The sequence below is a fragment of the Narcine bancroftii genome, chromosome 12, assembly GCF_036971445.1.
Source record: "Narcine bancroftii isolate sNarBan1 chromosome 12, sNarBan1.hap1, whole genome shotgun sequence".
Classification (NCBI taxonomy): domain Eukaryota; kingdom Metazoa; phylum Chordata; class Chondrichthyes; order Torpediniformes; family Narcinidae; genus Narcine; species Narcine bancroftii.
Genome location: NC_091480.1, coordinates 10,898,104 through 10,913,783, shown reverse-complemented (window position 1 = coordinate 10,913,783; position 15,680 = coordinate 10,898,104). Strand labels below are relative to the sequence as shown.

The window sequence follows — 15,680 nt, the reverse complement described above, 5'->3', positions numbered from 1 at the left end:
ACCCAACCTCAAGTCCACTAACGGAGTAAAATAACCCAACCCCAAGTCCACTGATGGAGTAAAATAACCCAACCTCAAGTCCACTAACGGAGTAAAATAACCCAACCCCAAGTCCACTAATGGAGTAAAATAACCCAACCTCAAGTCCACTAACGGAGTAAAATAACCCAACCCCAAGTCCACTAATGGAGTAAAATAACCCAACCTCAAGTCCACTAACGGAGTAAAATAACCCAACCCCAAGTCCACTAATGGAGTAAAATAACCCAACCTCAAGTCCACTAACGGAGTAAAATAACCCAACCCCAAGTCCACTAATGGAGTAAAATAACCCAACCTCAAGTCCACTAACGGAGTAAAATAACCCAACCTCTAGTCCACTAACGGAGTAAAATAACCCAACCCCAAGTTCACTAATGGAGTAAAATAACCTCACAACAAAATTTTTGGATCTAAAGGAAATTGGATTTTAAACAAATTTTGGAGATATTTCCTAATTTTCAACCAGAAAAGGATGAACTTTATCACAAAACCAAACAGAATGTAGAAATGTTCCAACACATAATCCACACCTCAAACACAGATCTGAATTACTAAATCCATATTTTTTCAATTTTTCATGAGTTAAATATAAAAAATTATAATTAAATATACTATATCTTACATTAATTAATTAATTTAATGCATACATTTCTGATATAAAACCTTTATCTGAAAAATATGAAACCAGAAATTCAAATTGTCGACTGTTCAATTTCCCTGCACAGATGCTACCTGATCTGTTGAGTTCCTCCAGCAGTTTGGGGAGTTTTTTTTTTGTGCTCCAGATTCCAACATCTCCCTCCGTCTTGCTGAAATTGTTGAATTTGATCTGATCCTAAAGGTGCACGTGTCCCTCGGTGGAACAGCGCAAGAGGCGATGGACAGATAGGCGAGAGTGTGAGTGGAATGGCGAATTACAGTTCTGGGCATTTGGTGTTCAGTCTGCAAGGGGTGATGCATCTCGCCCTTTATTTGGAACATGTGGGAGCTATGGGGCAGGTACAATTATAACATTCAAAAGACCTTTGGACAGATATATGGGCTTGGAAGGATATGGACCAACTGCAGGCAATTGTGATGAGCCCAGAATGCAAATTGAGAACAGCATCGACAAAGTGAGCCAAAGAGTTTGTTCCGTGTTGTCTCTTTGGTGAAGATCCGGATCTCCAACATGGGGAAGTTCCAGAGAGAGGATTAAGTGCCTTTGAAATCAAGGCTTGGTCTAATTGCTGGGAATCTGTTGGGGAGGTTTTCAAGGGGGAAAATGGTCGTACGGGAGTTATTGTGGTCCCAGTTCGTGTGAGATCAGGGCTTGGGCCAATTTGGCAGAGAGCTGGTGGGGAGGTTATAGACTATGGAATGGAAGGTGCTATGGGGCTTGTTTTATTGTGCAATGCTACCAGCCACAATTCTGTCAACTTTCTACTATCGAGGACATCCTGGCTGGATGCATCACAATGTGGTATGGTTGCTGCAGAGCCCTGAATCAGAGATCAATCCAATAAAAGTGGAAGAGAGAATCACTGGGGTCGTTCCCCCATTGATGGAATTTACTGAGACTGTTGTTTAAAGAGGGATTGTAAAATCAGGAAGGACCCTAACACTCCACACACAGCATCTTTCAGCTACTCCCATCAGGGAAGAGATACAGGAGTATCAGAGCCAGAACCACCAGGCTGAGGAATAGCTTCTTCCCACGGGCAGCAAGAATGCTGAATGACTACTCTCAGGAACTCTACTATTCAGAATATTTATTTCAATATATGTACTGTGCAGACATATCATTTATCTGTATGTGTGTAATGTCCATATGCATGTTTTGCATTGTTCTGCACCATGGATTTGAGAACACTGTTTTGTCAGGTTCTACTGGTACAATCAGATGATAAATAATTTTGAACGATCCCTTTTCAAAACCTAGACCAACAATCTTTGACCTCTGGTTGCTAGCTCCCTCTCTCACGTTGGACCCAGTGGAGGGGTGAGATGAAATGTCTCAGTGACCTTCCAGCGGCATCCAAGAAAATCCAATGGCCCTTGGAAAATTTATAAAAGAAGACTCTCAATGCACTAGAATTCTGAGACTAATTTTTTTTTAAGGGTTATTTGTAGAACTGTGAGAAGGGCTTGGATAGGAGCCAATTATGGGAGATATTTGATGTGTTGAAAATTCCATAATAAACCCCTGAGATGACGAAATGACATGATGGATGTTGTACTAGGTATAATGGTCTTCAGTAAATTTCTTTCAGTTCATTTTCTGCAAAAAGATCACATTATTCGAAATAAATCAAACAACTTTTTGTTAGTTTTGCAATAGATATCGTGTATGAATGTCTCAGGTGTCCAACTTTGCCCCTTGTAATTGCTAACTTTTGTATCTATTGCTTTTGCCAGATGTTAGTCAACATTGTCTCCAGTGCTTAATCTATTGAATTATGATTACTGTTTCAAGGAACAATCATTGCCCCTTTAAATTTCAGTAGAAAGGCACCACAGGCATATAAATCCTCACATTTTGGTATCTTTCACAGAGCAAAACAGTAATTCTCTACAAAATGGAAGAAAATGAGGAAAAAATGTAAATACATTTATCATCAATAGGTGATGTTATGTATCTTTCTGATGGTGTGTTTGCATTTCTATATTTTCCAGGTATGAGAATACTAGTGACGTTACTATTAGATACTCTGCCTATGTTAGGCAATGTTCTTCTCCTCTGTTTTTTTGTCTTCTTTATATTTGGGATTGTTGGAGTGCAGCTCTGGGCGGGGCTGCTGAGGAACAGATGTTTTTATGAAGACAGCTTTGAAATGTAAGTAGTCCTTCCAAAAGTCACTTAAACTGTATGCAATGTGGTTTTTTTGTAAAGGTCATGAATCTCTGTGACATGGAGCGAATGACAGCTCCAAAAAAAAAATCAATTTGGCTTTTGCGTGCCTCAAGTAATCCATGGCTCCTCCTATAAAGTTAAGTGAGCAGAGCCGTCTGGTTGGGTTCAGTATTTTCTTAAATAATGACCAATATTGGGAAGCTACTGTGGGGGGGGGGGGGGGGGTGGAATTGATGATTTCTGACATTAATTGATGCAACCTGATGATTTCCACCATGTGTGAAGGACCAAAGTGCTTACCCTGCCTTTGTAAATGATGCTGGACTTAATCATGCAATCATTAGGAAAAAAAAACATTCACTCCTGGCTCATGACCACAGTCAATTTTTATTCACAGATGCAGGAAAAACCCTGGTATCTGGCAGCCATGGGGATTGGTAGATGCCAGATAAGTGTATTTTCCACAGATAGAAAGTTGCCCTGAACTCTGAAAGATGTCACAGCATCAAATTTTGAGAACAACCAGTGTAAAGAGGTGGATTTAATGTGCTTTTTTTATGGTCATGTTATGACAATATTGAAACACACTTTTTTGAGGCAATGCATTAATTAACAAGCCACCATCTTGTGAAATTCTGCAGCAATTGTATTGTTCCTTCTAGCTGGCTTTTGCTAACCAATAGTTGTCCCGATTGCGAGGGACTCCATTCTGGAATATTTTCTTGCCCTTGTCCATAATTAATTTGCCCTCTACAAGTTTGTCCAGCTGAATAATGGGTGGCAGCGTGGAGCAACCCCTAGTACAGATTCCTTGTTATGCCAAAGTTGTGATGTTGACACTGGTGAGATCTCACTTGGAGATTTGTCAGGAGTTATAGGATCCTCATTTTAAAAAGAACGTGCTGACACTGGAGAGGGTTCAAGAGGAAGTTCACAAAGACATCGCGTTGACAGCTCTCAGTCTGTACTCCCTGGAATTTAGGAGAATCAAAGAGGGATCTCATTGAAACAATTTGAATGTTGAAAGGCATGGACAGAGTAGACGTATAAAGGTTGTATCCCATGGTGAGAGAGTTTAGGACAAGAGGGCACAACTTCAGGGCTGAAGGGCATCTGCTTAGAACAGATTGGGAGGAATTTCTTCAGTCAGAGGGTGGTAAATCAGTGGAATTTGTTGCCACAGGCATTTGTGGAGGCCAGATCATTGGGTGTATTTATAGGTTCTTGGTTAGCCAGGGCATCAGCGGTTATGGGGAGAAGGCCAGACCATGGGGCCGAGTGGAAGAATGCATCAGTTCATGATTAAATAGCAGGGCTAAAGAGCCTAAGTCTTTTGGAGAACCTGGGCTCAATGCTGCCTTTGGATGCTTTCAGTGTAGAGTTCACACATTCTCCTTGTGTCGGTGTGGAGTTCCTCCATGTGCTCTGGCTTCTTCTCACATATAATGATAATGTATTATCCTACAGGCTTAAGAACAATGTTTTGATGCACCAGAATTCTTGCACAGAAATGCGAGAGTTTCTTCAGCATTTTGTACTGCATTAGACCACAGCATCTGCAGATTTTCTGTTTGCCACCAAAATTCTTACTTTCTGCAGCCAAACAGGTACATAAAATTCACCAGCTATAATTGTGTACATTAAATTACCCCAGTACGGGAAGAGTAATAAAGAATGGATAACGAATATTTCAGCGTAAACGTCGACCTTTAGATAAGTCTGGTCCCCATTCATGGCTTTATCGTATATCAAGCGTGCAAGTCGATCCTTCCATAAGTCGCGTTGACTGAGCTGTTGGGCATTGGTGGAAGGTGGTTGTAATCATGGAACCTCCAGCAAAACAAAGAAAGTATGAAGCGAGTTTTAAGTTAAAAGTAATAGAAGTGACCAAGAAATCAGCAACTGTACTGCTGCAAGGACATTTGCTGTAGGTTGGGTTCTTTGGTTTGGTGTTTCGGGTCGTCTTGTATGCCAAATTTATGTCGAGTGGTTTTTGAGTTGAATTTAAAGTCTCATTTTGGTATCTGGCATGTAAGTTGACCTCTGATTTTTGAGCGTTTTTTTGAGGGTTTCAAGACTTATACGCTGAAAAATTCAATAGATAAGTAGTCAATCTATCCTTTATATTAATTAAGAATGATCACAATAAAAAGATAAGTGCTTCAATAGTACAGACTGGCATATATTGGTAGTCCTGGAGTGGTTTGTGGTTCAGGTAGTAAGGAAAAGTTCAACTAGCTGATAGCCATCGGATAGAAACTGTTCTTAAGCCTGGAGGAACTGGACCTCGGGTTTCTGTACCTTTCCCTGAAGGGAGCAGTGAGAAGAGGTGGTGACCATGGTGATTGGGGTGGGAGTCCTTTATGATGTTGGTTGCCAACTCGAGGCAATGTCAAGGATCCCAAGAGCACATCCGAAACGTGCAGATTGGTGGGTTAATTGGTAGCTGTAAATTACCCCTTGTGTAGATTGGCGGCAGAAACTTGGGAGGAGGTGGGGAGAGTAAAAGGTAATGAGAATAACATAGGATCAGTGTAAAAGAGAGATTGATGGTCATCGTGGACTCAATGGTTTGAAGGACCTGTTGATCTTCTGTCTCTCCATGATGAATAAACAGTGGCTAGATGTTGATTGAAAAACTGAGCGAGAGTTGCGTGCAACTCCTATTTTAAACTGCTTTAGATCTTATATATATAAGATAACAATAAAACCCCTAGGATTCAGAATTCAAGCAACTAGCCAAAAAAAATTGAGGAAAATAAATAATAAGAAGATAATAGGTAAAAAGTATGTAAGTTTAAAATTGTAAAAGTAAATGTTCTGAGAATTAACACGTAAATCTTTGATGAAGATGGGAACAAATATTCAGCCAGTGGAATGTCTTAGTTGTACTTTACTTTATCGGCTGTTAAAATGAAGTTGTATTTGAATAAGATTGTATCACCCAGGATGAAGAGCTGGGTCATCTTTCGTTCAAAGAAGACACGTTGTCGTGCAGTTCATCTGTGGACTCGAAGGTGACTTTGCAGTCTCAGTATGGAAGCGCAGAGTCTAGCACAATGGGGGCTCTGGAAGTCTGTTTTTGAAATAACTGGAGCTGCTGCTTTGTGACGTCGTTTATGGTTTGCCATCAGTTTTTGGCAGTGCCTGTCTTCAAAATTGGTTTAGGCTTCATAACACATGGCTCACCAATGGGATCTGTTAGCAGCCGCAGCTTCCAGTTCTCTTGGCTGGATGCCACAGTAGCGGATAGTTTCCTTCACAGCGTCTTTATGGCACTTGTATGGACAGCCTTGAGTTCTCCTTCCAGTCTTCAGTTTACTATAGAGCAGCAGGCAAGGCATACAGTGGTGGTCTCCATTCTGACGACGTGTCCCAGCCACTGCATCTGGGCTCTGATGATCAGTGACTTGACACTAGTGGGCTTCGCATGACCCAAGATCTCCAGGTTGGAGACATGGTCTTGCCAACAGATGCCAAGGATGGAACGGAGGGTGCGCACGTGGAATTTCTCCAGTAGTTTGATGTGATGTTGGTACAGAGTCCGGGTCTCACATCCATATAGGAGAGAGGGATGTCCACAGCTCTGTAGACTTTCATCTTTGTGGAGAAGTGGACGTTGTGTTGATTGAGCACTCTGGTATACAGCCTCCCCAGAGCCTGACTGTCCTTTTTCTGATCTGGAGTCTATTTCTTTGTCCAAAGGCCCATCACTTGAGATGATGCTCCCCAAGTATTTGAGGCTGTTTACATTTGTCAGCCGGGTGTCATCAACTGTGATTTTTGGTTCGATCTTGTTCCTTGTCATCGGAGTTTTTCTTAAAGTGTCTCCTTATACCTGCTTAGCAAGAATTACCCCAGTGTAAGATTGGGGTAGGGGGTTAATTTTATATAAAGCTATTGTTCATCTTTTGAGCAGCTCTGTGGATGTGGAAGAACCTGCAGATAAAGTGACAGTTTAAATGTTTTCAAAGAACATGACTGAAAATAAAATAAAATGCTTTAAGGTATTCATGCACCTGAAGTTTGTTCAGTGTAAGTGCAGTATAGTATTTTTGTCTTTTAACCTGTTTATTTTTAATGCAGCTGCATTAAGAGTAAGTCTCAAGCAACTAGAAAGTACACTTATCTGGCATCGACCCATCCCCACAGGTGGCGGATACCAGGGATTTTCCTGCATCTGTGAATAAAAAATTGACTGTGGTTATTATTGATGCAAAATGAGCCAACTTCAATAGGAAAATGTGGCTCTAAACAGTTCTCTTTGATAACATTTCTGGGATCATCTCAGTGGGGGGGGGAAAAATCCTCAGGGGAATTTGACGTGAATTACTTTGCTTGGAGTATACTTTCCATCCTTGGTGAGATTGTTCCTAGAATTCCAACATTTTGCTCCTTCCTCCTTTTCCGACTGGTCACAGTTTTTGCGGTTGCCGTCGACATTCCCCCCCAGCATTAGAGGAGCAGCCGATCGTGCGCTCATCTCTGGCGCTGAGAGTCATCTCTGGCGCTGAGAGTCATGAGTTGATTTTCATTTAGCAAATGTTGATACATTAACCAGGATCCTCATAATCTGGCTGACAGTGTGAAATTCTTTGTGGACGTATGTGACGCATTTCGTTTACCTTAAGGTGCCACCAGTCCAGTTTGTTCTCAAGGTTTAATTGAATCCATATTTGGGATGACTGGGCTGTGGAGAACAAAGACTCTGAGGACAAATGGTAGAACCCGGGATGCGTAGAAAGAAAAGCTGCCCAGCATAACAGATCAGTCCTTCAAAACAAACCAGGCTCGCCTTGGAAATCTCTTAAGGGGCCGTCCATCATTGCTGGATGTTTTAAACATTCATTAGTGAAATCCATTACTATTGTTCAACTAGTACTTTGCAAGAAAAGGTACCACGGTTGTTGATCATTTACAAGAAACACTCTACATCATTTACCGGACCAATATCCTGTGATTCAAGATGCTACGAGTGAATTACTTAAAGAGAGTGGAAAAAATGGGTGTCATTTTTTCATTTAAAGTACCAAAGATTTTAATATTAGAAAATGATACTCTTGCACAGTGGCTCTCAACCTTTTTTTTGTCCACTCACAGACCACCTTAAGTAATCCCTTACTAACCACAGAGGATAGAGTACCTTAAGTGCTCTGTGGTTAGTGAAGGACTGCTAAGGTGCTGTGTGAGTGGAAAGAAAAAGGTTGAGAACCACTGCTCTTGTATGAAATTTTTTGACTTTTTCTAAATTATCATTTTTGATGTATTGGAGAGCTTTGAGCAGTCATGGTGATTGATGGCAAAGGTAGGGGCTATTTGGTCCTCTGTGCTCATTGCCAGCCAAGGGATCCCTCAGACTCATCCCAATTCCCTTTCCCTATGAGTCCTTGTCCTTGTAGGTAAAGGCACATCTTACACCTGCTCAGGCAGTCTTCAAATGTCCCCAACATCTTCTCTGATGGTGAATTCCAGCCTTCACTTACCCCTTGGGTGAGGAAAAACATACCTTCACTCCCCATTAATCCTCTTAAAATGAATTTAAACCTGTCTCTACTTTGGAAAGTGGGCTCTGCCAACTTGTCTCTTGATTACACCTCACCCAACCTCCCTTCTCCTGAAGAACACCAATGCAGCTTAATTCTTTCCCCCATAACTCCATCCCTCCTGCCTCAGCAGCATTCTCATTCTCTAGTCGTATCTCATCCATCTTTTAATGTCTGCTGGCCAAAGCTACACCCACTCACTGGTGACAGTCTAAAGCAGTACGGTTAGCATAGTGGTTCGCGCAACCCAATTGCAGTGCTAGTCAAATCAAATCAAATAGCTTTTTATTGTCATTGTACAAATTATACAACGAGATTTATGACAGCAGTACAAGGTTACCAATGCAGCGACGCAACCACAGGCAGCACCACAGAAGTTAAATAAAACATTTAATTTACAGTGCCGTATATGTCCTTTATGTGAATAGAGGGGTGGGGGGGGGGGGGGTGCCGGCTGTATGTATAATAGATGTGGAGGACAGAGAGGGGAATTTGTGGATATGTGTGTTCAGTTTAGTGACAGCCTGGGGGAAAAAGCTGTTTCTGAATCTGTTTGTTCTTGTCTTGATTGGCCTGTAGCGTCTGCCAGAGGGTAGTAGGTCAAACAGATGCAGGGCAGGGTGGGTGGGATCCTTTATTATTGCTTGTGCTCTACTGAGGCAACGAGAGGTGTGGAGATCCTTCAGGGAGGGTAGGGGACATCCAATTATCTTTTCTGCTGCCCTCACCACCCGTTGAAGTCTTTGCCGCTCTTCTTCATTGCAATGGGAGAACCATACTGTGCTGCAGTACAGCAGGATGCTCTGTATGGTGGAACTGTAGAAGGGTATCAGCAGCTCTCTGACCCACCTTGCTCTTTTTGAGCATTCTCAGGAAGTACAGGCGTCTCTGGGCCTTTTTGATGACTGCTGAAGTGTTTATAGTCCAGGAGAGGTCGTCTGAGATATTGATGCCCAGGAGGGTGAGGCTGTGGACCCTCGTCACACAGTCACCATCTATGTGGGGGGGGGGTGGGGCGGGTCAGACCTGTGCTTCCTGAAGTCCAGAATGATTTCCTTTGTTTTTGTGGTGTTTAGGATCAGGTTATGAGCCCGGCACCACTCGATCAGATTCAGGATTTCATTCCTGTAGGCAGACTCATCTCCCCCTGTGATCAACCCCACCACCGAATCTGGCGCTTTCCATAAGAGGTTGTACATTCTCCCAGTGACCTGCCTTGATTTTCTCCAGGTACTCTGGTTCTCTTCCACCCTCAGATCCCTCTTAAATCCATTCTCTCTCACCTTATTATCAATATTTGGTAATCTCATGCTTACAGAGCTACAAGGGGCAGCAAGGCTGGCATAGCAGTTAGCACAACACATTTACAGCACAAGCTATCGGGACTTGTGTTCGAATCCCATGCTGCCTGTAGGAGTTTGTACAGTCTCCCCGTGTCAGCATGGGTTTTCCCCGAGGACTCCAGTTTCCTCCCACTGTTCAAAGCATACCAGGGGTGTAGGCTAATTGGGTGGCACGGACACATGGGATGAAATGGCCTGTTACTGTGCTGCATGTTTAAATTTAAATAAAAAGTATATAATTTAAGAACTGGGTTTCACCAGTGTGTTAGCTCTCAGTCCACAGACTTGCGTGGATGGGTAAATTTCTCCCTATTAATTGCACGCATTTTGGATACACATTCTCCTGATAAAAGGACAACATGCTTTTCTTCTGCTTAAACCTGAGCATTGATGGGACGCATTTTAAAATTTTGTGCTGAAGCGCTGTAGAGAGCGTCGAAAGAACCAAAGATTTGTTGATCTAAACCAAGGCTTTTATTAACTAAAGGACTGGAGCATATCACAAGTAGGTCGACCAGTCCAGAATGACTAGGAGCAATCCTTTAAGACCTACCAGTGGGCGTGGCTACACTCTCAGCCAATCACAGTCATCCTCCACTACCATCAGTACATAGACACATTGGTGATAGAATCTGTACTGTCACAGACATATCTAGGATTGGGAAAAGAACGTAATCTGACACTTGAGTTTTGTCAACCCATTCTGGGTTGTCAACCCATTCTGCCATCAGTAACCAGATGAAGGAAGGTCAATCGTTGTTGGTCATCAGTTGCCTGAGGACGTGCAGCTGTATTATCAGAGGTCATGCCTTTCACAAGAGATATCAAATGGTGGCCTCCTGGTGGTCTGGAGTGAAAAGATCCCAGTGCACTCTTCTGGAGTAGTTCTTGTGTACTGGACAATAACTGTCCCTCATGTAATATTATTGAAACAAAACAGTTCAGATCATCATTATCACATTGCCATTTGTGGAAACAAATGAACAGAAAATGGCACAGCTCAGAAATACTTCGTTAACTTTAGAAGTATTTTGGGGTATCTTGAAAGGGGTGAGTGTTACACCCTAGACCAGCAGCAATAAAAATTCATCAAGTATCTTCAATACAATCATTTTTATTAATAACTATTAATAATATAAAATCTTACTGAACTCCACCATGCGTAAGTGTGTGTGTGTGTGTGTGTGTGGAAGATCCCAATCCGTTACAGCTCGGGCACAATTCTGAAAAGTCAGTTTTAAAGTTCAGTTTTAGAAATAAGTTGTATTGAAATTCAAAGCCTTTAAATCATTGTTCAAAAGCAATTATGGAGTTTTTAAGGTGCCTAGACATCAGACTTCTCAAAACTCATAAATTCTTGTAGAGTTGCTTTCAGAGAAATGCTTCTTTGTATGAATGATTTTTCTTAATTCCCTTCTCTTGTGTGGAGGTTATGGAATTTGTGATTTCCACTACAAGGGTTAATCGAAGTGACCATCACAATGGCTGCAGTAGAACTGCTCTCTCTTGACCAAGAGAGACGGTCAAAGTGGCCCTTTTCTGTGAAGTCACTGATTCTGTGTTCTTTCCAGGTCAACACAACAGCTCCTTTCTCACTGACTTCAGATGAAGACTGGTTCAATATTAATGATGCTTTCTTGACATGACATGACCAATGGTGTTGTGTGAAGTTTCAGTTTTTCAAAAGTACAAGTTAACGAGCAAATGGTCTCCAGCTTATCTACACATGCTGTCAAACGTATGGCTGCTGGTTGGACCAGGTGTCTCTTCAGCAAACATTCATTATTTTCAAACTTTCAATAAAACAAGCCATTTTGCTTGTACGACTCTGCCAACTTCAGCCAAGCAGTCTCCAAAAGACACTTCTTATCTGCCAACATGATTGTGTGATCTGTCATCGTGTGTAAGTGTCCCTGTTTCCTAACCCACAAAGTCTTTACTAAAAATTTAATATTTTATACCCTAAAGATTAATAATAACATATTTCTGTAACAGTGTGAAAAGCACTCTATCAATGCAAGTTCTCCTCTTTTATTGATGTAGTTCTTTACTACGAAACAATGAGCTGACATTACATTATTTGAATTATAACCCTCTATTGCTTTGCAAATATCACCAGGGTTGCATTTGAAAGTCAGACATAAATCTACTCTTTCTTCTCCAAGAACAATTGCTTGTCTTGAATTTGACTGCAGAGAAATCCTCAGGAGGATTTAGTTGGCAAATGGCCCCTTCAATATATTTGATACTGCATTGTGCACTCTTTTTTTACTGGGGCCTATTCTGAATCTGTCAAATTGCCCTTGAAAACATAATCCATTATTATCTCCTTCAGAGTTATTTGCTCTTTCTGTGTACAGGTGAAACGGTAAGCAGTGTCGACCTCGTTAAGTTTCCTTCCTACCCTTTGAAAATTTGTGAAGAAATGGAGAAAAAAATTGATTTCAAGGTACTGATCAAATTCAGATTTCAGATTTATTGTCAGAGTACATGCATGACATCATATACAACCCTGAGGTACTTTTTTTCCTGCAGGCGAGGCAGAATTGCCACTTATTAGCAGTGCAAAAACAAATACACATGTGAACAAATAAAGAAATGTAAGCAAACTGACTGTAAAATACAGAGATAGGAAAAAAAATAAATAAAGTGCAAAGTAAGAGTCCTTAAATGACTCCCTGATTGAGTTTGTTGTTGAGGAGTCTGATGATGGAGGGGGAGCAGCTGTTCCTGAACCTGGTGGTGCGAGTCTTGTGGCACCTTTACCAAAACATGACTTTGAGCAATTCCAAAAATATCAAGAGATAATAGTAATTTTTATTTTGAATACCCTTCCTTATGTCTACATTTTGAGCATTGATGCATTTTGCAAGGTGAGCTGGGGTGAGTGTTTCGATCACACATCTCTGAAATGGGTGGACTAAAGTTTAATCCAGGTCCATCTTCATGGCCCTCTGCATGACTAAACAGCAGCAAGACTCCTAAAAATGCAAACAATTATCAATAAATAATAGAAGTGCATTCTTGCCCATTGCGGACAAATAGGAAGCTTCAACTGTAGGATGCTATTTAGTTATAGAACCATAGAACACAAGCACAAAAAAGGCCGATCTATTTTTCTGCCTCATCCCACTGACCTGCACCTGAACCATTGCTCCCCATATCCCTCCCATTCATGTACCTATCCAATTTTTTTCTTAAATGTTAAATGGGGCCTGTCCCGATCAGAAAATGAGCCCAAACAATAATAATGAATGCAACGAGGCGTAATAAAGAGGGAGTGAGTGAACAGGAATAATGATGTAGATCCGTAAGCCAGAGAGTTTTAAAGAGTGAACTACTCAAAAGAACCTATTCTGTGAGGCTTGCTTTATTTGTACAAAATCAAGCCCTGGTATTGGTCAGATGGTAAGAGGAGGCAGATGTCAAGATGAAGTAGGAAGAGCATTATCAGATACATGCGCGGTGGATTCACGTATTGGAGTTCAGTTGGTGCGTGCACGAGAGTTAAGGGCGTAAATTCAGTATACCTTGACAAATGTCAAGTCAACTCCATAAAACCACAAAATGCCACCAAAAAGATGAAGTGCATTGTGGTATCTGATCACCTCAGACATTTGCAGTGTTTGATTGGTTAGCAGATTGTGCTAATTGTTTAAGAATTTTTAAAATAGCGGACTTAATAGGCGCTATCAAATTGCAGCACCTGGTAGCCTTCCTGGAACCCGGGTGAGATGACTGGGTTGTGTGTGGCTCCTGCACCTTTCAAATGGCAACCTAACCTACCTATTAAATCGCCATCCCACCAATTTAAGGAGGGGGGATCTCACCCCGGCGATGTCGTGGAGGGTGATGCGTCACGTAGCCACAGGGAGTCCCCTGTTCCCTGTGTTCTTTCTGTTTCAAATTCAGAGAAACCCATCCTCCATTTCCCCTTTCAATAGGCAGAGGAGGACATCCGGGTAAGTTTTACAGGGTTCCCTGACCACCTGCGAGGTAAGTCTTGGACCCGAGTGGATGTTGACTGGGCTTGCCTGGTTCGGCCCTTTCAAATAGCCTTGTACCCTGGGTCTTCAACCTAGTAAATTGTCTGGTTAACCCCATTTTATGAGGCTATTTGAAAGGGCCTAGTGTCTCAGCAACATGTGAATATTCCATACCCTTATTGTAAATACCAACAGAAATAATGCAAAAATATCTGATTTGTTTCATTCTGTTAGATCTTAGTCAAAATTGTGGATCTCTTGCAATCCTGTATTTTATATGTGCAGTAGTTTGGCGGAAACTGCCAAAATGTTTGGCCTGGAAGTCAGCCTGAAGAAAACTGAGGTCCTCCATCAGCCAGCTCCCCACCATGACTACCAGCCCCCCCACATCTCCATCGGGCACACAAAACTCAAAACGGTCAACCAGTTTACCTATCTCGGCTGCACCATTTCATCAGATGCAAGGATCGACAAAGAGATAGACAACAGACTCGCCAAGGCAAATAGCGCCTTTGGAAGACTACACAAAAGAGTCTGGAAAAACAACCAACTGAAAAACCTCACAAAGATAAGCATATACAGAGCCGTTGTCATACCCACACTCCTGTTCGGCTCCGAATCATGGGTCCTCTACCGGCACCACCTACGGCTCCTAGAACGCTTCCACCAGCGTTGTCTCCGCTCCATCCTCAACATCCATTGGAGCGCTTACACCCCTAACGTCGAAGTACTCGAGATGGCAGAGGTCGACAGCATCGAGTCCACGCTGCTGAAGATCCAGCTGCGCTGGATGGGTCACGTCTCCAGAATGGAGGACCATCGCCTTCCCAAGATCGTGTTATATGGCGAGCTCTCCACTGGCCACCGTGACAGAGGTGCACCAAAGAAAAGGTACAAGGACTGCCTAAAGAAATCTCTTGGTACCGGCCACATTGACCACCGCCAGTGGGCTGATAACGCCTCAAACCGTGCATCTTGGCGCCTCACAGTTTGGCGGGCAGCAACCTCCTTTGAAGAAGACCGCAGAGCCCACCTCACTGACAAAAGGCAAAGGAGGAAAAACCCAACACCCAACCCCAACCAACCAATTTTCCCTTGCAACCGCTGCAATCGTGTCTGCCTGTCCCGCATCGGACTTGTCAGCCACAAACGAGCCTGCAGCTGACGTGGACTTTTTACCCCCTCCATAAATCTTCGTCCGCGAAGCCAAGCAAAAGAAAAAGTTAGTAATAGTTCAGTTTTCTTCTTTCCTTTTGGAAACAGTGCCACTTTCGAATAGTCAAGACATCTTTATTTGTCGTTCCTCCCACGCTCACGCGGTAAAGACGAGATAGCATTTCTCCAGGACCATGAAGCATATTTACAAAAATATGAGTTAGAACATTGAAATGTTAAGACGTATACGGTAAAAGTCCACTATTCACTATCCACATATGTCCTGGGAATTCAGAAGCCTGATGGCTTGGTGGTGGGGGGAGGGTGGGGGGGGTGTGGGGGGAGGGAGACTGTTGCCTAAACAGGATGCAAGGGCCCAAGTGCTGCAGTACCTTCTATCAGATGGCAGAAGGGGGAAGTTTACGTGAGGTGTGTGTGGAGTCCCTCACAATAGTTATTGTATTTCACCTGCATTGAGTGTTGTAGACGTCCTTCACGGTAGGAAGAGAGCCCCTAGTGATCTTTTCTGCTGACTTCACTATCCTCTGCTTATCTTCATTTTTACTTTCCTTTCAGAAAAATGGTCAGTGATAACTTTTAAAAGTGCATGCTTTTGGTTTTTTTTGGGGAGGGGGAGAATCTTAATTATTTCAAAATCTGATGCCAACAGATGGTGCCTTTGATTAGATCCTTCAAACCAGAATTTGCTGGAAGGTGATAAGCTTCATAGCAAGTGCTGTCAGTCGAGAGCAGATGTCTTCCATTCCTCTGACACATA

The 15,680-nt window shown here is 42.4% G+C and overlaps 1 protein-coding gene across 1 annotated transcript in view; it reads left to right on the top strand.

Moving 5' to 3' along the window:
- The window catches only part of cacna1ha (calcium channel, voltage-dependent, T type, alpha 1H subunit a), a 206,428-nt gene that overhangs the window by 17,004 nt on the left and 173,744 nt on the right, over positions 1-15,680 (top strand). The window contains exon 4 of the mRNA XM_069904861.1: positions 2,698-2,857. Within this exon, the coding sequence (XP_069760962.1) occupies positions 2,698-2,857 (160 nt within the window). The remainder of the gene's footprint in view (positions 1-2,697; positions 2,858-15,680) is intronic.